General features: G+C 43.5%; 1 protein-coding gene across 1 annotated transcript in view; it reads right to left on the bottom strand.

The window, feature by feature from the left end:
* DCC (DCC netrin 1 receptor) overlaps positions 1-27,667 on the bottom strand; it is a 1,068,191-nt gene that overhangs the window by 652,934 nt on the left and 387,590 nt on the right. The window contains exon 2 of the mRNA XM_073543872.1: positions 22,045-22,365. Coding sequence (XP_073399973.1) covers positions 22,045-22,365 — 321 coding nt within the window. The remainder of the gene's footprint in view (positions 1-22,044; positions 22,366-27,667) is intronic.

Genomic DNA, 27,667 nt, shown 5'->3' on the forward strand with positions numbered 1-27,667 from the left:
CATTTTGCTGGCATCGGTGAGCCCCAGACGTCATCCGCCGAGTTGCAGCGGCGACTGCTATGACCGCAGTGATAACGCCACTGTTCAGGGGAAAATCAATCTGTCTTTGTGCTCAGGACTGGGGCTTCAAAATGAACTTTTTGCTTAAACTCCTACCATATACCGTCATGGTCGAAAGTGTTGGCACCCTTAAAATTGTAGCAGAAAATGTTGTATTTCTCCCAAAAAATTACTGCAATAAATATTGGGTTTCACACTCTTTCAAATAAATAACTGCCATCAATCGCTTCCAATAACCATCAACAAATTTCTTACACCTCTCAACTGGAGTTTTGGGCCATTCTTATTTTGCAAACTGCTCCAGGTCTTTAAGATCTCTCTACAGGTGTTAAATAGAATTTATATCCGGACTCATTGCTGCCACTTCAGAACTCTCTAGCTCTTTGTTTTCATCCTTTTCTCGTTGCTTCTTGAAGTATGTTTGGGGTCATTGACCCATGACCTAGGATGGAAACTCAGTTTTTTTTAACACTGGGCACTACATTGCAACCCAAAATCCTCTGGTAATCTTCAGATTTCATAATGCCTTGCACACAGTCAAGGCACTCCGTACCAGAAGCAGTAAAACTACTCCAAAACACTTTTAAACCTCCACTATATTTGACTAGGTGCTGTGTTCTTTACTCACTTCGCTTTCAGTAAACAGTGGAATGATGTGCTTTACCAAAAAGCTCTATCTTGGTCTCATCTGTCCACAAGTAGCTTTCCCAGAAGGATTTTGGCTGACGTACATTTTAGCAAACTGCAGTCTAGCTTTTTTATGTCGCTGTGCCAGCAGAGGGGTCCTCCTGGGTCTCCTGCCATAGCGTTTCATTTCACTCAAAAGTCGATGATGATGATGTAACCTGAGCCCAGATTACAACTTGAATTTCTATGGAACTTGATGGGGCTGCTTATTCACTGTATGGACTATGTCATCAATTTTTCTGTTCTGTTCACGTCCGGGGATATTAGCTACAGTGCCATGGGTTGTAAACGTCTTAATTATGATGCGCACCATGGACAAAGGAACATCAACCTCAAGATCTCTGGATAAGGACGTGTTTTTTTTCATCAATTTTGGTTCTCAAGTTCTCTTCTCCTCTTTCTATTCTCTATGCTTACTGTGGCACACACAGACACACAATGCAAAGATTGAATCAACTTCTCCCTTTTTTATCTGCTTTCAGGTGGGTTTCATGTTGCCTTGTTACTTGCCACAGGTGAGTTTGAATGAGCATCACATGCTTGAAACAAAGCTGTTTCCCCACATTTTTTGAAAGGTGCTAACAATTTTGTGTGGCCCGTGTTTGTTTTTTGTGTGAAATTATATCCAATTTGCCTTTTTTTCTCTGTTTTTTGTGTTGCTCCAATACACACAAAGAAATAAACATGTGTATAACAAAACGTGTAACTGCAATAATTTTCTGGGAGAAATACTTCATTTTCTAGAACATTTTCAAGGGTGACAACACTTTCAGCCATTACTGCACATATAACATGGACCCTTGAAGCCTGAAGCTCCTCATGTGGCTCCATCACTCACTTCCCAAGTTACACCAGTGCTGCACTCACTATTCTGCTGGTGTAGTCACTGTGTACATACATTACATTACTGATCCTCAGTTACATCCTGTATTATACCCCAGAGCTGCACTCACTATTCTGCTGGTGCAGTCACTGTGTACATACATTACTGATCCTCAGTTACACCCTGTATTATCCTCTAGAGCTGCACTCACTATTCTGCTGGTGCAGTCACTGTGTACGTACATTACATTACTGATCCTGAGTTACATCCTGTATAATACTCCAGAGCTGCACTCACTATTCTGCTGGTGCAGTCACTGTGTACGTACATTACATTACTGATCCTGTACTGATCCTGAGTTACATCCTGTATTATATTCCAGAGCTGCACTCACTATTCTGCTGGTGCAGTCACTGTGTACATCCATTACATTACTGATCCTGAGTTACATCCTCTATTATACTCCAGAGCTGCACTCACTATTCTGCTGGTGCAGCCACTGTGTACATACATTACATTACTGATCATGAGTTATATCCTCTATTATACCCCAGAGCTGCACTCACTATTCTGCTGGTGCAGTCACTGTGTACATACATTACATTACTGATCCTGAGTTACATCCTCTATTATACTCCAGAGCTGCACTCACTATTCTGCTGGTGCAGTCACTGTGTACATACATTACATTACTGATCCTGAGTTACATCCTCTATTATACCCCAGAGCTGCACTCACTATTCTGCTGGTGCAGTCACTGTGTACGTACATTACATTACTGATCCTGAGTTACATCCTGTATAATACTCCAGAGCTGCACTCACTATTCTGCTGGTGCAGTCACTGTGTACGTACATTACATTAATGATCCTGTACTGATCCTGAGTTACATCCTGTATTATATTCCAGAGCTGCACTCACTATTCTGCTGGTGCAGTCACTGTGTACATACATTACATTACTGATCCTGAGTTACATCCTCTATTATACCCCAGAGCTGCACTCACTATTCTGCTGGTGCAGTCACTGTGTACATACATTACATTACTGATCCTGAGTTACATCCTCTATTATACTCCAGAGCTGCACTCACTATTCTGCTGGTGCAGTCACTGTGTACATACATTACATTACTGATCCTGAGTTACATCCTCTATTATACCCCAGAGCTGCACTCACTATTCTGCTGGTGCAGTCACTGTGTACATACATTACATTACTGATCCTGAGTTACATCCTGTATTATTCCCCAGAGCTGCACTCACTATTCTGCTGGTGCAGTGACTGTGTACATACATTACATTACTGATCCTGAGTTACATCCTGTATTATACTCCAGAGCTGCACTCACTATTCTGCTGGTGCAGTCACTGTGTACACACATTACACTACTGATCCTGAGTTACATCCTGTATTATACCCCAGAGCTGCACTCACTATTCTGCTGGTGCAGTCACTGTGTACATACATTACATTACTGATCCTGAGTTACATCCTGTATTATACCCCAGAGCTGCACTCACTATTCTGCTGGTGCAGTCACTGTGTACATACATTACTGATCCTCAGTTACACCCTGTATTATCCTCTAGAGCTGCACTCACTATTCTGCTGGTGCAGTCACTGTGTACGTACATTACAGTACTGATCCTGAGTTACATCCTGTATAATACTCCAGAGCTGCACTCACTATTCTGCTGGTGCAGTCACTGTGTACGTACATTACATTACTGATCCTGTACTGATCCTGAGTTACATCCTGTATTATATTCCAGAGCTGCACTCACTATTCTGCTGGTGCAGTCACTGTGTACATACATTACATTACTGATTCTGAGTTACATCCTCTATTATACTCCAGAGCTGCACTCACTATTCTGCTGGTGCAGTCACTGTGTACATACATTACATTACTGATCCTGAGTTACATCCTCTATTATACCCCAGAGCTGCACTCACTATTCTGCTGGTGCAGTCACTGTGTACATACATTACATTACTGATCCTGAGTTACATCCTGTATTATTCCCCAGAGCTGCACTCACTATTCTGCTGGTGCAGTGACTGTGTACATACATTACATTACTGATCCTGAGTTACATCCTGTATTATACTCCAGAGCTGCACTCACTATTCTGCTGGTGCAGTCACTGTGTACACACATTACACTACTGATCCTGAGTTACATCCTGTATTATACCCCAGAGCTGCACTCACTATTCTGCTGGTGCAGTCACTGTGTACATACATTACATTACTGATCCTGAGTTACATCCTGTATTATACTCCAGGGCTGCACTCACTATTCTGCTGGTGCAGTCACTGGGTACATACATTACATTACTGATCCTGAGTTTCATCCTGTATTATACTCCAGAGTTGCACTCACTATTCTGCTGGTGCAGTCACTGTGTACATACATTACATTACTGATCCTGAGTTACCTCCTGTATTATACACCAGAGCTGCACTCACTATTCTGCTGGTGCAGTCACTGTGTACATACATTACATTACTGATCCTGAGTTACCTCCTGTATTATACTCCAGAGCTGCACTCACTATTCTGCTGGTGCAGTCACTGTGTACATACATTACATTACTGATCCTGAGTTACATCCTGTATTATACCCCAGAGCTGCACTCACTATTTTGCTGGTGCAGTCACTGTGTACATACATTACATTACTGATCCTGAGTTTCATCCTGTATTATACTCCAGAGCTGCACTCACTATTCTGCTGGTGCAGTCACTGTGTACATACATTACATTACTGATCCTGAGTTACATCCTGTATTATACTCCAGAGCTGCACTCACTATTCTGCTGGTGCAGTCACTGTGTACATACATTACATTACTGATCCTGAGTTTCATCCTGTATTATACTCCAGAGCTGCACTCACTATTTTGCTGGTGCAGTCACTGTGTACATACATTACATTACTGATCCTGAGTTTCATCCTGTATTATACTCCAGAGCTGCACTCACTATTCTGCTGGTGCAGTCACTGTGTACATACATTACATTACTGATCCTGAGTTTCATCCTGTATTATACTCCAGAGCTGCACTCACTATTCTGCTGGTGCAGTCACTGTGTACATACATTACATTACTGATCCTGAGTTACATCCTGTATTATACCCCAGAGCTGCACTCACTATTTTGCTGGTGCAGTCACTGTGTACATACATTACATTACTGATCCTGAGTTTCATCCTGTATTATACTCCAGAGCTGCACTCACTATTCTGCTGGTGCAGTCACTGTGTACATACATTACATTACTGATCCTGAGTTACCTCCTGTATTATACACCAGAGCTGCACTCACTATTCTGCTGGTGCAGTCACTGTGTACATACATTACATTACTGATCCTAAATTACATCCTGTATTATACCCCAGAGCTGCACTCACTATTTTGCTGGTGCAGTCACTGTGTACATACATTACATTACTGATCCTGAGTTACATCCTGTATTATACTCCAGAGCTGCACTCACTATTCTGCTGGTGCAGTCACTGTGTACATACATTACATTACTGATCCTAAATTACATCCTGTATTATACTCCAGAGCTGCACTCACTATTCTGCTGGTGCAGTCACTGTGTACATACATTACATTACTGATCCTAAATTACATCCTGTATTATACTCCAGAGCTGCACTCACTATACAATAGTTAATAGGCTGATTTGGTTTCCTTTATGATGTAGACATTACAGAAATGTACTGCTTGACCGAAGTGTCTAAAATTTTACGATTCATAAAATTGCATTGTCATTTCTGTGGCAGTAATGTCATATTTGATCCTTGTACACCGGCTGTTATACATTGCCTTCAATGCGAGTCTCGTGCTTTCATAGACCATGTCCTACAATTAAAATTGATCCATGTGTCTGACCTCCAGCACCAGCGGATGTCAGCAGAGACTCTAGCTCCACAGTCTGAAGGTCAGCGTGCTCGGGAGGCAGACGAGTAAGATATGCTTCATAATTTCCTGCGGGTCAAATTGATCAAAATTCATCATTTGATCTCTATCTAGTGCAGTCTCTGCATCTCACATTGAGGTTTAATATCGATTCTGCTGGTCAGACAGTCATATTCGTCAGACGGGCAACATCCGGACTGTGAGATTATCCTCATGCCAACAATGAATTGGTTAAGCGTATGATTAACATATAGAAATATGTTCTAAATACATCATTTAGATTGTGTTGTGGCATACTGTACAAGGAGTTCTATAAAGGTTTCGTCTTACTTTGCCTTCTTCTGGAGTTGCAAGCCCAAGGCGATGAATCCTTCCGATACATGACAGATGCAGGTGCTGGACGGTGGGTTAAGGGTGTGCACAGCCCTGTGCTGTCAGTCAGTACCCACACCGTATCCTGAGGACATTAGTAAATTTCGATGATCTACACACACACTTGTCTACTTTTTGGAAATTGGCTTCAGGGAGGTTCTTTCTGAAGCAAAATGTATTATTGTGAGCCATGCACTTCTGCAAGTCGCACCCCTTTTAAAAAGCCCCCTTCTAATCATGAGTTGTACACATGAACTATTTAGACTTCGTACCCCCCACAGATCACGTTGTGCCCCTCACACACAAAACCAACAGATGGGGATTTCTTTCGTGAGATCTTCAGTCTGGACAAACTCAAGATTTTAAATGCTACAACAAGAAAGTGTGCATACGTTATAGACTGTAGCCTAGTGTGTCGAGAACTGTCCATATGTCTGAGTTTTATATGATGGCTCAAGGTGAGGTGCCTGGCCAAGGGGGAGTTTGTTAAGCCCTCCCTCGTAGGACATTTCAGTGGCAAAGTCTCCTCATCTCGACATGCTTAGCATGTCATTCTCAGCAAGGAGAAATTATACTTCTTCGATATCAGTCGCAAAATCTGGGGCGTCCCTTATGAGGTCACTATTTGAACAATCATTTTTCTGTGACAAGGATCCTTCAACAATCCGGGTGATCTCTCAATAGATACTCGTTAAGAAAATCTTTCTTGTCCCTTTTTAGGAACAATAATCTGATCTCAAAGTGTCTCACTTCTGGGACGAGTTCTCAATCTCTGAGGAAGCATGTCGTGAAACACTCTTTGGCACGTGGAATGGCAGAATAAGTAGAATATGACTTCATGAATTTGGGTAAGTACATTTTTTTCTTGAGCAGGGCACCTCTGCATTCATAGGTCTTTGATTGATCAGTTTTATTATTATGGAATAATACTCAGGTTAGAGTTTAGGGAATCAATTCACAGAATCCTGGTCCAGAGACAACGTCGGTAATCCGCGTCCACTGGACGGGAGCCCAACTTGCTACTGACTACCTGCCTCAAAAGATTACTAGGCTCAGCGCGATGTCATACGAACAGCAAGCCACAATGATGAAGTTGCGCCAGGCCTACAATTCATAAGAGATGCCTGGGAAACCGGTAGATAGGAGACGGTTTACAGGGCTCCCATCCATAGGCAAGAAAATAATGACAATGATGGGAAAACGATTCCTTAATCTCTAGTTTCAAGATTGATGCCTTAGCTGAGTCATATGCCAGGTGCCTGGCAAAGCGAATTTGCTAAGCCACAAGATAAAACTTGACAACTCATCTTGGAATCTGGGGGTCTATTATGATTTCACCATTTGGACAATCACTTTTTGTGAGAAGGGTTCATAAGCAATCTGGGGATCCCTTCAGAGTCCTCTGTTTGGACAATTCCTTCTTGCGAGACCAACTTTAATCCCCTGATGAAGCACGTCACAAAAAGCTCATTGGAGCATGTGATGGCTGGATCAGTGCAGTATAACATCATGAATTTGGTCAGAAACTGCATTTTCTGGCCATGGTTTATTAGGTGGTGCCTACATTTCTAGGGCTTATATCCTTCAATCAATGTACTTGTCTTGATCTGTTATCAAATTCAGGTTTTTCTTAGATTTCATCTTGAGCAGTGTACCTGAAACCAGTAGTTTTTCATTTGGCTATTTTTTTTTTTTTTGATGGGGTATGTCACTGAGTTATTTTCTTTTGCTTAGGTTTCAAGTCTGATGATTAACGATCTGGTGCCCAGTCAGAGGGAAGACTGTTAAATGAGACCTGTCAGGTCAGATAACACTACTAACCTGCAAATATGGGGTTAATATGCAAATTAATAAAATTAGGAAGGTGCCTGGTTGCAGTTCTTGACGTGAGATAGAATGAACTTTATTCCTCCCGGGAGCCTCCGGCTTTCAGTTATACAGGTGTGCCGGCGTGGCTCCGGTAATCGCTCACAGCTCTGGCATTAACGTGCCCTGGCATTTTGACTGACAGCCGGCACAGCAGTGCATCAGAACAAAACCGGTTATCAGTCAAAGTGTCAAGAATTGCTTACACAGCTCTCAGTACTGTGAGCGGTGCCTGTAGCCGCACCATCACGCTATTATTACTGAAAGCTGGCAGCTCCCAGGAGGAATAAACTTAATTTTCTCCTGGTTGCCGCAATTATATCCGCAGCTTAATAGCATTTTCCAGCCAGACAGGTCACCTTTAAGCACTCCATTATGGGACACTTGGTGGCACAGGAGAGATTTGACAACTCATGCCAGAATCTGGGTGATTTCTCATGGGGGTCACAGTTTGGACTATAGCTTTTTTTGGAGAAATATCCCATGCCAATTTCCGAGATCACTTGAGAAGTCTCTATTAAGACCGTTTTGCTAGAAGGTTCCCAAACAGAATCTGATTTCAAAGTGTCTCACTTGCCACAGGGATAAGATCATGTATGGATTACTCTAGTGGTGGTCAACCAGACATACAGCATTGTAAAGGTCTCAAAAGTGGCCCTTAACGCCGTTGACAGGCTACGCATTGCTCCACCAGAAATGAGGTCGGTCAAGGAGTAGACACAAGCATGGGTGTAATGATGAGCTTACATGGATACAAACAAGTCAAACCTTTCGAAGACTGCTACCTTGGCATAACCTACTCACCGAAGAGGTACCATAATTTAGCATGTTAACGATGAAAAATGTAGGTTCAGTGGTTCCTCCTTAGTCACATGCATTTTATTTACCAAAAATAAGTGAATATTTTGAAATTCTTGTTCCAAAAAAAAAAAAATATGTAGAGATCTCAATATGACTGCATCCAAAACCCATTCAAGCTCTTTAACACAAACACAGCCTTAGCCAACCGTTCTTGATTGCAGGGCTGTCACAAACTACCTGTTAAATTCCTTCTGTTTCTTATGGATTTCTCTCCCTATCTCTGTTGCATAGTTGTGATGTCCTCTCACTCTCCAGAGTCACCCTAAAATGGCTGCTGCATTACTTGCCTCTGCTTTTATACAGGCTGTTAGTCTCTCCCGATTGGCTGTGCTATATCATGTGATGGCTAGAAGGCATTATTCAAGCCACATATCCAAACCTTTACCTCCTCCTGCCAACTCAAACTCAGAAATATTTCCCGGATTCGTGCATTCCTTGACCATGAAACCACAAAAACACTAGTGCTCGCCCTTATCTCCCGCCTCGACTACTGCAACCTTGTACTCTCTGGTCTCCCGTCTAGCACTCTGGCACCACTCCAATCCATCCTGCACTCTGCTGCCCAACTAATCCACCTGTCTCCCCATTATTCCCCAGCCTCTCCTCTCTGCCAAGCCCTTCATTGGCTTCCTATCATGCAGTGGCTCTGGTTCAAAACCCTAACTATGACATACAAAGCTATCTACAACCTGTCTTCTCCATACATCTGTGACATGGTCTCCCGGCACTTACCCACACGCAACCTTCGATCCTCTCAAGATCTCCTTCTCCACTCCCCTCTTATCTCTTCTTCCCACAACCGCATACAAGACTTCTCCCATGCTTCCCCCATACTCTGGAATGCTCTACCCCAACACATCAGACTCTCGCCTACCATGGAAAACTTCAAAAAGAACCTGAAGATCTACCTCTTCTGACAAGCCTACAACCTGCAGTGATCCTCAGTCTACTGAACAGCCACACAACCAGCTCTACCCTTGTAGGGAAGGTGACCTGATGGACGGACTAGTCAGAGTGAAGAAGGAAAGGTTTGCACAGTGTAGGTAGGTGTCAGTTATTACAGTGGGGAAACAGCTAGGAAAGTGTAGTGGACGTGCAGTACCTTAGGTTGACCATTAGATGGCAGGGAGGAGTGTGAGCAAAGGACTTGACAACAGCTTAGGGCTTTAGAAATCGTTGGTCATGGGGGGCGGAGCTACAGTGACAGGGGACCGGGAGTGCTATAAATACTGAGGGAGGGTTCCAGAAGGTTCCAGTCCCCAGGGGGATCTCCAGTGACAGGAGGACTGCGACAGTCTGTGCGCTGTGAGGAGAATCCAGACCAGGGGGACTGAGGAGAGAGAACGTCAGGGGGGTGGTCCTGACAGGAAAGTACCGCAAAAAGGACGAGACAGAGGTGAAACATACCGTGTGGAAGAAGACGTCTGACCAGTAAAATTACTGTTGGTGTACGGGCCTAAGGCGGCCACAGTGACGGACCTGTCAGTAGCGTCATCAGGTGAAGTAGGGACGGTACGTACATGAACGTCCCTGGTGCTAAGGTACGGTGTGTAAAGCAGGCCTTGAAACGGAGGCTCAGGAAAGTGAAGTGTATTGAAGTGAAGAGCGGTGTACTTCAGAGGCCGTCAGGCGGACGGCCAGCGAATAATAATCCTGGACCTGTTGTACCCGAATGTTGCCTCCAGTTGTCTCTGTACGTCTCTGCGCGGTATAAAGAGGGACCACCCCCCAGCTCGGCCCACCCCGACCCTACATTTGGCGTAGTCAGCAGGATCGCCGCCGCTAATACATCATCTTCTGCGGCAGGCCTGCCTTAAAGGATGGAGAAGGACTTGGACTGTGCTGCTTGGATTATAAATACCTGTGGATTACAATTGGCTTACCTGTGGATTACAAATTGGGAGCGCTGTGGTGACTCAGTGGTGCTGACAGAAGATCCGGGGCGGCATCAGGTGCTGCGCATGATGGCGGCATTGCTACAGCGCAGGGGAGAGGTCCGGGTGTTTGCAGTCGTGTTGAATGGACTGGGGTCCCCTCCAACGTACCCCCGTGGACAGCACTATGTGCCCGGAGGCCGACGCTCCCATGTACTGGACCCTGGCAGATGGGTGGAAAGGTCTGCCAACGCCCCACCCAGCAAGAGGAGTGGCACAGAAGAAAAACTTGGCTGCGGCTGTCTGACGCCATTCGAGTGCTGCCCAACGGACGGTATGAGACGCTGCGGGTGTCGGGGCATCGGCCGCCTAGAGTGGCAATGGCGGCGAGAGATGGAGCTGCACCAGAAGTCATCTTCAGAACCACGGGCAGGCAGCTGGATGCTGAGCCGGGGAGCGGAGCCTGAGCAGAGTCAGCGAGAACGGCCGCCACCAATACCAGCAGAGGACTTCTCAGCAGAGCCCCCGAGTCCGGAGGGAAGGCCCGCAGGACAGTGGAGCAAGGAACGGAGGCTGCGGGGGAAACCGCGTGATGATGGGACGGAGGCCGCAGCGCCGCAGTTGGTGAGAGTACCCCCGGCCCTGCCAGTGCCTCCGCAAGCGGCCCCCACCATTCTGCTGCAGCACGCGGCCCCCTGCGCACCGGAAGGCCTAGTTACCACGGGCCCCGTGGTGTATGCGGAGCTGAGCGAGGACCCCGCTCATGTCCCCGAACTACCCTGCCCGGCGTCACCAGTGCAGAGCTCACCCAAAGAAGACGCTGCTGCGCTTTCCCTGCTAATAGCAGCTGCATCGTTGAAATCGGCCATTACTCCGGCTCCGTTGGAAGTAGTGGATGCGGCCTGTCCTGAGGCCGCGGTTATGCCGCTGCTGGAGTCGGCTGCGGCCGGCTTAGCGGGCCCTGTGATTCCAGCCCCCGAGGACCCGGTTGTCCCCATTTGCCACCTGACCCCAGCGGCTGCTGGGCCACAGAAATCTTCAGCCGTTTCTGTCTTGCGGTCTTTTTCAGCGGAGTCCTGCCCACCGGACTCCAGGGCCCGTGCTGTTCCCTCCGTGTGGGTAGCGGAGGTGATCAGGAAGAAGAAGGCCTGGGAGCAGGAAGTGTGGAACCTGCTCCACACTCAAGGAGAGGCCGTCATGGAAAAGAAGAGGACTTGAATGGACACCCTCAGTATCCCCGGGGGCTCCACGGCTGTGGGGTCCCTCACTACTAGCCACTGCGTAGTGAAGTAGACTGTCAAGAGTTCGGTGCACTGTAGTGCAGGTTCTGGAGAACAGTTCTAGTTAAAAAAAAAAATGTTTGATGTGCTGAGTTTGTTTTTAGTATGTTCCTCTTACAGGATGTTATTTGCTGATTTGAAACTTGACAGAATGGGGATACGGAGAAGTGGAGGAGTGTTCAGGTCCAAGGAAGGGGGGAGAAAGAAGACATGCAATGTTATGTTGTTATATGTTGGTTTTAAAATGAGCAAAAGAAAACGAAAAAAAAAATATAAAAATGGGAACTTGTGCTATTATAAAAGTTGTTTAATGTATAATATGCCAAAGTAAAATGCAACAGGTCCGGGTAAGGGAAGGTCTGCGGGACCAAAGGAAAGTGTGAGATCCGGTAGGGGTCTAGAAGCTGAGAAGGTCTGGGAGACCGGGACGCCGACCATGACATGTAATTGAAAGAAAGATGAAGGTGTTGGAAGACGTGAGAAAGACAGCCGTCCTAGGTCAGGTCCCCTACACCACGGACACCCCTGAAGAAGGAAGGCGGGCGCCGGCAATGATCTGGTAGGTGTGTGGCCTCGATCATGGTGTACCGGATAGTGAAAGGTAACAGAAGGGGAGAGTAGGGGAAAGATACACGCCGTAGAGAGAATACGGGTGTACCTTGCCCAATTTGCAAGACGTTGTCATGTGGCGTGCGCGCTGGTGAGTAGCAGTAGGCTGCTCAGAGCATAGTGCTCCCAGTATGGTTCGGCCCCCGCAGATAGTGGGTTTGGCTCAACAGCTGGTCCGACAACAGAATGTAGGTGTAGCTTCAGAACGACGAAGGCAGGGATGACGATTGTCGAGGACGACAATGGACAAAGGAAGGGGGAGTGTAGGAAAGGTGACCTGACGGACGGACGGACTAGTCAGAGTGAAGAAGGAAAGGTTTGCACAGTGTAGGTAGGTGTCAGTTATTACAGTGGGGAAACAGCTAGGAAAGTGTAGTGGACGTGCAGTACCTTAGGTTGACCATTAGATGGCAGGGAGGAGTGTGAGCAAAGGACTTGACAACAGCTTAGGGCTTTAGAAACCGTTGGTCATGGGGGGGCGGGGTTACAGTGACAGGGGATCGGGAGAGCTATAAATACTGAGGGAGGGTTCCAGAAGGTTCCAGTCCCCAGGGGGAGCTCCAGTGACAGGAGGACTGCGACAGTCTGTGCGCTGTGAGGAGAATCCAGACCAGGGGGACTGAGGAGAGAGAACGTCAGGGGGGTGGTCCTGACAGGAAAGTACCGCAAAAAGGACGAGACAGAGGTGAAACAAACAGTGTGGAAGAAGACGTCTGACCAGTAAAATTACTGTTGGTGTACGGGTCTAAGGCGGCCACAGTGACGGACCTGTCAGTAGCGTCATCAGGTGAAGTAGGGACGGTACGTGCATGAACGTCCCTGGTGCTAAGGTACGGTGTGTAAAGCGGGCCTAGAAACGGAGGCTCAGGAAAGTGAAGTGTATTGAAGTGAAGTGTGGTGTACTTCAGAGGCCGTCAGGCGGACGGCAAGCGAATAAACCTGGACCTGTTGTACCCGACTGTTGCCTCCAGTTGTCTCTGTACGTCTCTGCGCGGTATAAAGAGGGACCACCCCCCAGCTCGGCCCACACTGACCCTACACCCTCTCCTAGTGCATCCTCTTCCCCTGTAGACTGTGAGCCCTTGCGGGCAGGGTCCTGTCTCCTTCTGTACTTGTGTGTGTCTTGTATTGCTCATGTTTATTGTGCTTGTCTATATTTGCCCCTTTTCGCATGTAAAGCGCCATGGAATAAATGGCGCTATAAAAATGAATAATAATAATAATAATAATAATAATAAATTATGGAGAATCCCGCCCAGCCTTACCCAAAGTGATGTAAGCCTTTCCCGTCTGATGTGATTTTCTGCACTGTCTGACATGCCTGCAGACGTCTTTCGCAATTGGCAAGATTTGAATCGCACAATTAGTCAAATTCTGCACATTTTCGGTTCACTTTGAATTGATGACTCGCTCATAGCTACTATTTTCGTGTAAAGAAAAACCTCCTCAGTTCTATGTTGCTCTTGTTCTTTTTTTATGTTATCTAAGCTTTTAAATGAGTTTCTGCCATCGAGGAAAAAAAAAAATATAGAAATCATAAAAAGCGTAGGTTATGGAGCTCTCGGTCAATAAGTTCCAAGAGTTATGTTATTTAAATATCTGCATCCGAGCGCCTCTACACTTACATTACCGCCTCTTATTTCTGAAATATTCATCGACATTAAGAGAAACTTGTCATTGTCAGCAATATTCAGATGCAGAATATGTGCGGAGCGTCAGGTCCATGATTTATTCCACTTCTCTATATGAAAAGATATGATAATGTTAAATCCTAAAAATGATTGAGGTTTCATGGTTTATGGGCATCAAAGCAAAAATTTGTCTTAGTGACTTGTTGGTAGCCTCACAGTGCCATCATGTCTCAATTCCTAAATGCGTACGACCCATAAGGTTGCTGATGTAGCAGAACAAAATTTCGTAAAGTACAAAAAGAATTATTAATAAAATGTCAACATTTTTTTCTGCAACTACAGTACTGGCAAAGTCTGGGAAGACACTGGAGTTACCACCAAAATAATTTAGGCTCTTCATGCTGGAAGCTGAAGGACATGAAGTGCAGGGTTGGACTGGCCCACCAGAGAACCAGAGAATCCTCCGGTGGGCCCTGGCTTCTCCTTCAGGAGAGTTCATAGTGCAAATCTTGCAGTTGCTATGGGGCTCTTCAGTGGGGGAGAATCAAAATCTGTGGGGGGCCCAATGTTCTTCAGTCTGACACTGATGATGTGTCTTACGAGTTTGGAGAATGGGACCCTTTGAGGGTCTTTAAGGTTCACACCATCGTATTCTTTCTCATCCGAGAGAATCGGGATGAATATGGTTGTCACTCTCTGATCAGAGTTTGATCAGAGCGCGATCAGATTTTCTCATAGGTGGAGAAAAAAAACTTTCTCCACCTTCGCTATATTGTCAGTTCAAGTGAGGGCCGATTTTTTTCCACGGACCCAAAGAGTTGAATGATGCCATCCGATTCTTGGAGGCAATTTGCGCACACTGTGAATTTTTCAGACATGTGCATGGCCTCCTGGACTAACATGGGAGCAAGTGCTTTCTGTCAAAATCATGAATAGGATTCGTCCGATTTTTTACGGTCATCCATACGAGCTGTGACCAAGTCACTGGTAGAGTACAGGAGGGGAGATATGCGTCACTACGTCCTCTGAGGTTTAAGCTAAGTTCCTTAATGGGCTGGTTCTTATGTGGACATCCATAGAGTGGGTGGGAGGGTGTCCACCTTATCTCCACCTGCAGAGCCGGCACCGCCGTGTGCTGAGAGGACTTGTGTGATGTCACAGTCATGTTGTTCAATCACATGGGGGAAGAGTCTCATGGTCTGAGGCTTAAATGGCTTGGTTCAAGAGGCAGTCATTGTTCCTCAAGACTGGAGAGAGGATACTCCAGTGGTTTATGTATTGTGGAGGAAAGACTGAACCTCTGTTGCTCCAGGCGGGATGTTACCCGCAGTGTATGGACTATGTTATAGCAATTTGTTTTCTTTGCTGTTTTCCTGCTCTTGCTTGAAAGGCTGTGTCTACTTCTTGTTGGTTTATGCTGCCTTATTATAAACCAACCAAAGACTTAAAGAGACAGTATTCTTATTTTCTACCTCTGAGTACCACCAAGTGAGTTGAACTGCCACTGAGCCCTTAGTAAAAGTAATGATGCACTTCTTTCTGGCAGCCTCTGCATCTTTCTGAAGGATCAAGAAAACTTGGCATCAAGCTTTTCTATTTTTATGACCCTTGAACATGAGGAAACTTTAAAGAATATAGAGTGGGGTTTTCATGCAAAATATTTTTTGCCTATGCACAGCAAAGAGTATGACCCTGGGGTCCTCAGAGTTGTGGTTCCTACTAATGACTTCAATTGAAGTCCCGAGTACCTTGTGTTACCTCACTGCACAACCATGGGTGATGAGGAGTTGAAACTGATCTACTGTGCAATGGGCAGGGGAGGACACAGGCAGAAGTGGGTCCCTGTGCTAAAACAGTAAATTGGCCCTTTGAGGTCCCATATTTCAATGCACAATTCCACCTACTATGGAGACGGTAATGGGCCGCCTTACCTCCTAGGATCATGTGGGGCTGAACAGGTTGTACCATTGATATGTCCACACCTTGCAATGGGCAACCCCATGGGCAGAGCACTACTCAGACAACTCCAGTAACACATTTTTGGGTCACCGAAAGTTATCAGCAAATAGCACATTCCCAGCAAGGGCACAAGATGGTGCAAATGACAGAGTCTCACGTTAGTGCTGGCTCCGCTACATCAGGGAATCCATGGCCAACTACCCCAGCCAGCAGCACTCTGCTTTTGGTGGGTACCAACTGATACGAGAAAGAAGTTTAGGAAGCTGACTGAGCGCAACAAGGTCCGTGGCCAGGTGACCAGATTGTTCAAACCTGGGTTTTCTAAACAAATTCTTGGGCTTAGTGTTGGGAAGTGAAGCAGTTCTATAATCCACCATCTGGAACAATGGCCCCTAGGCTGAAATCCTGTCCAATCATACCAGTGACAGGAGCAGACCCCTTTTATACCCCACAGTTCCTATTGCAGGGTAGAGTATTGAGGGGGAGATAATCATGGCTGTTCCTTCATTGTTTGCTAGTTCAATTAGACTGCATAATTGTCCTCCAAATGATGCAGACCAGTACACCATAGGGGATCGATGCAATCCATAATCAGCAGGCATTCCATACAAAAAGGGGCAACAAACAGTCTCATGTGAAACAACGGCTCATGTGCCTTAACTTACTGAACAAAGAAATAAAACATCTGGCAAAATTAAGAATGATTCACCTCCACAACAGTGGACAGGTTGACGTTGAGTCGTCACAATGACAACCTTGAAAAGTATCTGATAGCAGGAGATTAACAGCTTGAACTACAGATGATCCCCCGATTGATCAAGCCTAACAAAGCCCTGAGAGAGAAAACCTCCAGGATCAGAGCTATTGCGGTGAGGGTGTGGCTGCGGCACAGCCGTGCTCCTGTCCGTGATTATGTGGGTACACGGGCGGTTTCCAAACGATCACCAATGTGCGCCAACTATACAAGGGGTATGAAGGGGTAAAGTGGCTGGATAAATTTTGCGCACAGATCTCAGTTTCTGAGGTTCAGTTTATAAATTCCAACAGTAATACATCTATGAGTGTAGAAGTGCGCGGAGATAGGACCATCCGACAGAAACCTGTAAAGACGAAGGATGCAAATGGCCAACTTTCCATAAACATGAGCCGCGGCGCGGAGGTCATTATCTGCCGTAAGTATGAAACGGAAAAAGCGGGTTAATAAAAGCTGCAGGTTCCTTTCGAGTTCTGCTTCTGCACCGAATGTACTTTCCTGTCGAAACGCTCGAGTGGTGGACATGGATGGACCTTTAATTAAAAGTCTTCCAAGAGCATAAACTTGGACTCGGCGTCTTGGAAGAATTTCTTTTTTTATTCCCAAATTTGATGCTGCGCTCCTATTTTTATTTTTTTGCCAGCAAATCTTCTTTGTATTTCCCGAGTTGCTCTGAAAGGTCAGTAAGTTTGTGCTGAAAGGAACTGGACCGTCCTATTATGTGTAACTCCGGTCACCGGCACGGATCTCGCATAGAAAAGGTCGGAAGAGCGGGGAAGAAGAAATTACTTATAAAATCAGACAAGTGATACCGTTATGCCACCTAAAAAGCCGACTCCTGCTAAGAGCCTAATAACAGGCGCATGGGGGCTCCGGGGAAATGTCCAGTCCTGCAATCCATGGGAGTCTTAATAATGACCCTGTAAATATGGTAATAAGGTCATTTCTTGAATGCATTTTAATGCGGTATTGTCACACATGGATGTCACACGGATTGAAAAAACGTATACACAGATGCTGATTAAAAAATGCCTGGATGGTCAAATTGGCCGTGTTTTTATGCGCACGTGTGAAGGGTCTAAGTCTTGTTTCTGATACATGTGAAGGAGAAGGAACGTTCCGCCCTCACGTGAGAGCGACGCGATTATTAAAGCCAACCACCTCTAGGCGTTTAATTCGTTCAGTTGGAGACTTTGCAGTTTGGATTGAGATGTATAATTATCAGATGTGTCATGGCGTTCCCTTACTGTCAGATTTCTGAAGCATACAGTATATTCCCCAGAAAGCTCGTCACGGGAAAATATAAATGCATAAAAGATGTCATGTCTTGGTAACAACATTTTCACAATCTGTAAGATGGTAAAGCGAACGCTGAGATTGTGCAACACGCATTATGTGGGAAAGAAAATCCTGGTCCATCAAGGGTGTACGTATCCAGGTAGTCACTCTGGGGTCCACGGAGATGGGGGTCCAATGGGACACAGAGGTTGCAATGGAGAAGCTCAGGCACATTGAAGCTGACCAGGTTGCTTCTTTCTTATAGCCAGGCGTTTACTATTCCAAACATTAATATTTCAGTTAGCCTGGATTATATACTGACACACTGCAGCAAATACTCAGCAAAGGATTAGGATAGAGGAGTCTTGTGCTGCTGAGAATTAAAAAGGTTGGGCACTGCTCGGACAACCCTGGATCCCTGTGGTGTCCCAGGTAACACCTACAGTATTTTCTCCTCTGGTGTCGTCACAGCCTCTCCCGGGTATTGCATGACATTTTTATGTCAAGCAAGCATTGCGGACCATCAGTGATGGATTCACTCTTATCTCCTACGGATATAATTGACATCCGGAGGAAGTGAGAACTGTGGCTGCTATCTCATTCCCTTCGGATGTCATAATTGGTCTGAAGACATGGAGATGGAAGCCAGCGCTGATTGTCCACAGGATTGACATAACAATGATATGCCATCTCTGGGAGAGCCAGTGCTGGCACAACTGGAACAGTGTCAGGACATGAAATGAGTATAAGTGTTATTGTTTATTCAAGGGGGAAATATAGGGACTCATAAAGGGTTGTCCAAGTAGTAGACAACCCCTTTAATTTAGGTCCCAGAGGATTGTCTACCATAGAATCAATACAACTGCAACACACTGTCAGCTGTGACAAGTATTACATTTATACTGGTATTAGGTCTATGGGAACAAGGATGGAAATTCATTAAGCTAAGTTTGCCAAAAAAAAAAAAAAATAACTCTTACATGCTTCAAAGCACATTTATTCAATGTTTTAGAATTTTTTTTACGTTACAAGGCAAAGAGTGTAGCTTTCAGAGGAAACGTGAGTGGCTTCATATTGGTATCTTACGCGCTCTACATGAATGGATCTTCCGTTTCCTATTCTATTCATTCAAGTATTCTCCCTGCCCTGTTCTCAACATAGATGCAACTTCCTTGTACTGTTCTTTTTATCAGCGGAACATTCCTGTCTTGTTCTGTCTATGGATGTAACCTCCCTGTTCTGACCATGGATATAACCTCCCTGTTCTGCACATGGCTGTAACCTCCCTGTTCTGCTCATGGATGTAGCCTCTCTGCTGTGTTCATCAATGCATTCTCTTTGGCCTGTGCTCTTCATGGGCGTAGCTTACTTGTTCTATTTTATTCAAGGGTGGACCCTTCCTGCCCTGTTCTCATTATAGATGTAGCTTCCCTTCCCTGTCCTTTCCTCCATTAGACATTAAATATCTTGTTTTTCACATAAATATAACCTTCCTGATCTGTTCATAGGCTTACCCTCTATGGCCTGTGCTCTTCATGGGTGGAGCTTCCCTCTTCTATTCTATTCATTGGTGTTCCCACCATGCTCTGTTCTCATTCTAGATGTAGCATTCCTTCCCTGTTCTTTTCATCATTAGACGCTGTCTTGTTTTTCCTCACAGATGTAACCTTCCTGTTCTGCTCATGGGTGTAACACTTTTGGCATGTTCTCTTCAGGGGTACAGTTTCTCTCTTCTATTCTTTTTATGGGTGATTCCTCGATGCTCCACTATCATTATAGTTGGAGCTTGCCTTCCCAGTTTTTCATAATTAAACACTAACTGACATCTTTTTCTCATGAATGTAACCATCCTGTTCTGTTCATGGGTTTAACCTCTTAGACCTGTGCTCTTCATGGGTGGAGCTTCCCTCTTCCATGCATTTCATTGGTGGACCCACCTTGTTCTATTCTCATTATAGATGTAGCTTTCACTTTCTGTTCTTTTCATCATCAAACACTAACTGCCTTGTTATTCTCATGGATGTAACCTTCCTGTTCTGTTCTCTTTTGGCCTGTGCTCTTCATGGGTGGAGCTTTCTGGTCTATTCTATTCATGGGTGAATCCTACCTGCTCTACTCTCATTATAACTGGAGCTTCTGTTCTCTCTTTTCTTTTCATCAAACACTAACTGTCTTGTTTTTTTCATGGATGTAACCTTCCTGTTCTGTTCATGGTTGTAACCTATTTTGGCCTCTACTCTTCATGGGTGGAGCTCCTGGTTCCATTTTATTCATGGGTGGACCTTCCATGTTCTATGCTCATTATAGTTGGAGCTTCCCTTCCCCGTTCTTTTCATTAATAGACTATCTTGATTTTCGCATGGACGTAAAATCCCTGATCATGGGTGCAAACCCCTCTGTCCTCTGTTCTTCATGGTTAGAGCTGTTGTTCTATTTATTTGATTGACAGATGCCTATAGGAAGCTATAGTTTAGTGGACTTCTCTCTTGAAGTAGCATGCTAATAGCATAGCAATAGCGATGGCTATCCAGTTTCTATTCTCAGACTAGTTGATTGTCCTATTATTAAAATATTCATAATAATTCAAGTGACCCCAGCAAGAGAGAACATTATGGAATTGTTATTCAGCCACTAAACTTACACTTTATACATACAGTATATACTGTCTGCAATCAATACATTGGGATTTCCTTCCTCTAAACCCTTCCAGATACACACAGCTCCATTTCTTGTATGAGCTATCAGATCGTTCTGCGACTCAAGTACTTTTCTTAGGTTCTGAGCCAAAGATTGAGAAGAACACCCAGGAGAATGAGACTTACTGAAGAATTGGAATCACTGAAACACAGCTGTGCTTGTGTCAGTCCCAGCAGATGTATGCAGAGACGTTCCCCGACATTGTTGTACATCAGGGTAATTAAGAATTTAAATCACTTTATATCACTGCAGCTTTTTACTATTGAAACTTTGCAGGAATGAAATGTTTTTGTAGTATTACACCGTAATATTGTCTGATTCAATTACAACGCAGACTAAATCACAAGATGCAGAACTGGATATGTTACAAATCATTACACCGGGGATGGGTATCGAAGCTGCTGCTCAAACATAAAGATACAGATCGATTTCTCAATGTGGTCTGATAGTTTGGCTTTTTCCAGAACTGGTATAAGATAGGCATTAGGGATGAAAGCTATTCAATGAAGATCAAGTTTATGTATAATTTTAAGAAATTCCCTGAACCAGGCAAATTTGAACAATCGGCTATTTTTCTTTGCGATAATCGTCCAAAACGTTTTCCGCCATTTTGCACATAGCAGAAGATTGCATCAGCCAAGGAAGTATTACATAACGACCAGTGATCTTCTCAATAGTGCCTTGCAATTATCATATCCTATGATATAGCACAATCAGGATGAATTACCATGGACTGTATAAAAGCCAAAGCAGGGAATGCAGCAGCCAATTATGGTAAATCTGGATAGTGAGAGAACGTCACCGGGAAATTGAGATAGACAGTCATAAAATCCGGAAGAAACTGTACAGATAGTGTGTGACAGCCTAGCAGTGAGGACGATTAGTGAGTCAGTAAAGAGAGAGTAACTATTGGAAAATTTGCAGTACTTTCACACCACTGCAAGTCAAATCCATAACAAAATTCAGCAAATTTGAGCTTCAAAAAATCTCTCGTGGTCATGTCACGGCCATTACCCTACAGTGATAAAAGATCAATGCAGAAGAACTTCCGGTGATCCTAATATTATTGGGAAAACAGTTTCCAGGGAGGAGAAACCCAGTAAATGTCATATTCCTATAGGTCATGGATACGTCTTAGAAGACCACATTGGTGATCACTACTGAGTTCCAGGAGAATCGAGTGGCAAAGAGTATTCAAACCCCTGTGAAACACCTTGGAGATTGCCAAGCAAGTTATCATAGATAGCATGCTTTCATCTTGAAATTCATTGGTGGTCCAAGGCCACAGACATCATCAACATATTCTGCTTGCACCTACAGTAATAAAATAAAGAAATACATAAAAAGCATCTTACCAGCAACCAGCACTTTAGCTGTCCGGCTAATAATTGCACCAACCCCATCTAACGATGCTTCACACTGATAGGAGCCTTCATCGGGCCGGTGATGCCGTGAATGTACCACAGTCTGTATTATCAAGGATCCATTGCTCTGTTGTTGTCTTCTGTCGTCTATTGCTAGATTTAGGTACGCTCCATCCTTTTTCCACTTGATGATCGGTGACCCTCGATCTGAGCCAGCAGAGCAATTTAAAACCACATAACTTGCCCTCATGGTGACTACATCTACGGGCTCAGAGATGAACCACAATGACGTGAAAGTCTTTACTTGTGAGCCTGAAACAAAAACAGAAAAAAAGTAGAAAGGTCAATTCCTATTAACTTGATTTTTCACTTGGCAATCTAAAGGCCTAATAAAACAAATATTGATGAGCCCCAAAAGCACATTTTATGAATGATTGAGACATATTAAAATATCAGTATCCCTTTCAAATGCATCAATCTATAAAAGGGAAATGGTCAAAGTACTGCAGAGTCTGTCCTTATATCTTTCACTCTTGTAGAATCCCCCTTTGTAGAGTCTACTACACAGAGTCCACCATCAAGAGTCTACTCTTATAGCGTCCATCTTGTATAGTGTAACCTTGTAGCGTCCACACTTGTTGAGTCCAACCCTGTAAAGTCCAACCCTTGAGAGTCTACTCTTATAGTGTCCACCTTGTATAGTATAACCTTGGAGAGTCCAACCCTGTAGTGTACATATTGTGAGTTTCACAATTGTAGAGTCCACCTAGCATAGTCCAACCTTGTAGAGTCTATCTCATAGAGTCCACCCTCGTACAATCTACCTTACAGAGTCAATTGTTGGAAATACCTTGTAGAGTCCAAACTTTTAGCGTCCATTCTTGTAATCTACCTTATAAAGTTGTGAAATTCCCCCTTTGTAGTCTACTTTGTAATGTCCACTCTTGTAGACTTTATCTTATAGAGTAAATCTGGTACACACATTTAAATACCTTGACTAGTCTATGTTGCAGAGTGTCACCTTGTAGATTGTAGAGTCCACTATTGTAGTATGTTTTGTAAAGATATAAAGTCCAACCCTGTAAAGTCAAACCTTGTAGACTCCAACTCTGTAGTGTATACATTGTAACATTCACCATTGAAGAGTCCACCTGGCACAGACCATAGAGTCCACACTTGTAGACTTCAAACCTGTGATGTCCAACCTTGAGAGTCTATTTTTATAGCGTCCACATTGTATAGTGTAACCTTGTAGAGTCGACTCCACACTTGTAGAGTCCAACCTTGTAAAGTCCAACCCTTGAGAGTCTACTCTTATAGTGTCCACCTTGTATAGTGTAACCTTGGAGAGTCCAACCTTGGAGAGTTCAACCCTGTAGTGTATACATTGTGAGTTTCACAATAAAAGAGTCCAACTAGCATAGTCCAACCTTGTAGCGTCCACACTTGTAGAGTCTACTCTTATAGTATCCACCTTGTATAGTGTAACCTTGTAGACTCCAACTCTGTAGTGTATGCATTGTAACGTTCACCATTGATGAGTCCACCTAGCACAGACCAACCTTGTATAGAGTCCACACTTGTTAACTCCAACCCTGTAAAGTCTAACCTTGAGAGTCTATTCTTATAGCGTCCACCTTGTATAGTGTAACCTTGTAATGTCCACAATTGTAGAGTCCAACCCTGTAAAGTCCAACTTTGTAGAGTCTACTTTTATAGCGTCCACCTTGTATAGTGTAACCTTGTAGACTCCAACTCTGTAGTGTATGCATTGTAACGTTCACCATTGCAGAGTCCATCTAGCACAGACCAACCTTGTATAGAGTCCACACTTGCAGACTCCAACCCTGTAAAGTCGAGCCTTGAGAGTCTACTCATATACTCTTATAGCGTCCACCTTGTATAGTGTAACCTTGTAGAGTTCACACTTGTAAAGTCCAGCCCTGTAAAGTCCAACCTTGTAGAGTCCACTCTTGTAGAATCCACATTCCAGGGTAGAGCAGCTGCAGTCATGTCTCAGCTGAAGAGCCACAAATTAAAGACAACTACTCTATAGGGTTCTTCTTACAGACACAGTAGAATGCATAAATATACAACTATATGTTCGTTAAAAGGCTTGCAAATTGCCAAGCACCACATTTCCTGGTACTTATAATGTATTGCAGCCATAAGAAAAACATAAACATGTATAATTGCCTCTCCGAGCTCCCTTGAGTACCGCGCACACGACAACGGAACATTTTATATGCTACAATAGGGCTGTTTATTTCATGTACACAGGACACCTGCTTCCTAGGAGGCTATTTAGCGATGTAATAAACTAATTTGTACTTTAGACTAACACTTTCGTCTGTTTTTTTGTTCTTTGCACTCTAAACCAAGAGAACACTTTTAACATTTGCATGAATTAGCATAATGGCATAATAATTAAACAGTGTGTTTTTAAAGGACAAAGAAAGCACTCCAATCAATCTTAATTATTCACAGCAGGAAAGTAAAAAAGAAATCATCATCACAACACTTATTTGGGACTCATAACAGACACAAACACGTCCACCGCGCCTTACAGAAAGTGATGGAAACCTATCATCAAGGCGCAGAAAGCCGCAAATTACAGACAAATAAGGAAATATCAATTCTCTGGTAGGGACAGAATTACGGTACAGTAACAAGAGGCGTGATGTACACCATGATTAGCAACTGTCCTGGCATGACTGCCAACGCCTCATAACATCGCAACGGGCTTCAGCGTAAACCACAATTCTATCCAATGTCAGCAGCTGACAAAAAACCATAACAGTAATAATAGACAGACAAATAGGCGAGTAAGAAAATTCTACTACATATTCTGGTATTATTTTAAATAGGAGCAGTATTATAGTAGTTATATTCTTGTACATAGGGGCAGTATTATAGTAGTTATATTCTTGTACATAGGAGCAGTATTATAGTAGTTATATTCTTGTACACAGGAGCAGTATTCTAGTAGTTATATTCTTGTACATAGGGGCAGTATTATAGTAGTTATATTCTTGTACATAGAAGCAGTATTATAGTAGTTATATTCTTATACATAGGAGCAGTATTATAGTAGTTATATTCTTGTACATAGGAGCAGTATTATAGTAGTTATATTCTTGTACATAGGGGCAGTATTATAGTAGTTATATTCTTGTACATAGGAGCAGTATTATAGTAGTTATATTCTAGTATATAGGAGCAGTATTCTAGTAGTTATATTCTTGTACATAGGGGCAGTATTGTAGTAGGTATATTCCAGTACATAGGGGCAGTATTATAGTAGTTATATTCTTGTACATAGGGGCAGTATTATAGTAGTTATATTCTTGTACATAAGAGCACTATTATAGTAGTTATATTCCTGTATATAAGAGAAGCATTATAGTAGTTATATTCTTGTACATAGGAGCAGTATTATAGTAGTTATATTCATGTACATAGGGGCAGTACTATAGTAGTTATATTCTTGTACATAGGGGGCAGTATTATAGTAGTTATATTCTTGTACATAGGGGCAGTATTATAGTAGTTATATTCTTGTACATAGGAGCAGTATTATAGTACTTATATTCTTGTAAATAGGAGCAGTATTATAGTAGTTATATTCTTGTATATAGGAGCAGTATTATAGTAGTTATATTCTTGTACATAGGAGCAGTATTATAGTAGTTATATTCTTGTACATAGGAGCAGTATTATAGTAGTTATATTCTTGTACATAAGAGCAGTATTATAGTAGTTATATTCCTGTATATAAGAGAAGCATTATAGTAGTTATATTCTTGTACATAGGAGCAGTATTATAGTAGCTATATTCTTGTACATAGGGGCAGTATTATAGTAGTTATATTCCTGTATATAAGAGAAGCATTATAGTAGTTATATTCTTGTACATAGGAGCAGTATTATAGTAGTTATATTCTTGTACATAGGGGCAGTATTATAGTAGTTATATTCTTGTACATAGGAGCAGTATTATAGTAGTTATATTCTTGTACATAGGAGCAGTATTATAGTAGTTATATTCTTGTACATAGTGGCAGTATTATAGTAGCTATATTCTTGTACATAGGAGCAGTATTATAGTAGTTATATTCTTGTACATAGGGGCAGGATTATAGTAGTTATATTCTTGTACATAGGGGCAGTATTATAGTAGTTATATTCTTGTACATAGGAGCAGTATTATAGTAGTTATATTCTTGTACATAGGAGCAGTATTATAGTAGTTACAGTGGGGAAAAAAAGTATTTAGTCAGTCAGCAATAGTGCAAGTTCCACCACTTAAAAAGATGAGAGGCGTCTGTAATTTACATCATAGGTAGACCTCAACTATGGGAGGCAAACTGAGAAAAAAAAATCCAGAAAATCACATTGTCTGTTTTTTTTCATTTTATTTGCATATTATGGTGGAAAATAAGTATTTGGTCAGAAACAAAATTTCATCTCAATACTTTGTGATATATCCTTTGTTGGCAATGACAGAGGTCAAACGTTTTCTGTAAGTCTTCACAAGGTTGCCACACACTGTTGTTGGTATGTTGGCCCATTCCTCCATGCAGATCTCCTCTAGAGCAGTGATGTTTTTGGCTTTTCGCTTGGCAACACGGACTTTCAACTCCCTCCAAAGGTTTTCTATAGGGTTGAGATCTGGAGACTGGCTAGGCCAATCCAGGACCTTGAAATGCTTCTTACGAAGCCACTCCTTTGTTGCCCTGGCGGTGTGCTTTGGATCATTGTCATGTTGAAAGACCCAGCCACGTTTCATCTTCAATGCCCTTGCTGATGGAAGGAGGTTTGCACTCAAAATCTCACGATACATGGCCCCATTCATTCTTTCATGTACCCAGATCAGTCGTCCTGGCCCCTTTGCAGAGAAACAGCCCCAAAGCATGATGTTTCCACCACCATGCTTTACAGTAGGTATGGTGTTTGATGGATGCAACTCAGTATTCTTTTTCCTCCAAACACGACAAGTTGTGTTTCTACCAAACAGTTCCAGTTTGGTTTCATCAGACCATAGGACATTCTCCCAAAACTCCTCTGGATCATCCAAATGCTCTCTAGCAAACTTCAGACGGGCCCGGACATGTACAGGCTTAAGCAGTGGACACGTCTGGCACTGCAGGATCTGAGTCCATGGTGGCGTAGTGTGTTACTTATGGTAGGCCTTGTTACATTGGTCCCAGCTCTCTGCAGTTCATTCACTAGGTCCCCCCGCGTGGCTCTGGGATTTTTGCTCACCGTTCTTGTGATCATTCTGACCCCACGGGGTGGGATTTTGCGTGGAGCACCAGATCGAGGGAGATTATCAGTGGTCTTGTATGTCTTCCATTTTCTAATTATTGCTCCCACAGTTGATTTCTTCACTCCAAGCTGGTTGGCTATTGCAGATTCAGTCTTCCCAGCCTGGTGCAGGGCTACAATTTTGTTTCTGGTGTCCTTTGACAGCTCTTTGGTCTTCACCATAGTGGAGTTTGGAGTCAGACTGTTTGAGGGTGTGCACAGGTGTCTTTTTATACTGATAACAAGTTTAAACAGGTGCCATTACTACAGGTAATGAGTGGAGGAAAGAGGAGACTCTTAAAGAAGA

This window comes from Dendrobates tinctorius, unplaced genomic scaffold (assembly GCF_039654945.1).
Source record: "Dendrobates tinctorius isolate UK_male_01 unplaced genomic scaffold, ASM3965494v1 ptg000135l, whole genome shotgun sequence".
In the NCBI taxonomy this organism is placed as follows: domain Eukaryota; kingdom Metazoa; phylum Chordata; class Amphibia; order Anura; family Dendrobatidae; genus Dendrobates; species Dendrobates tinctorius.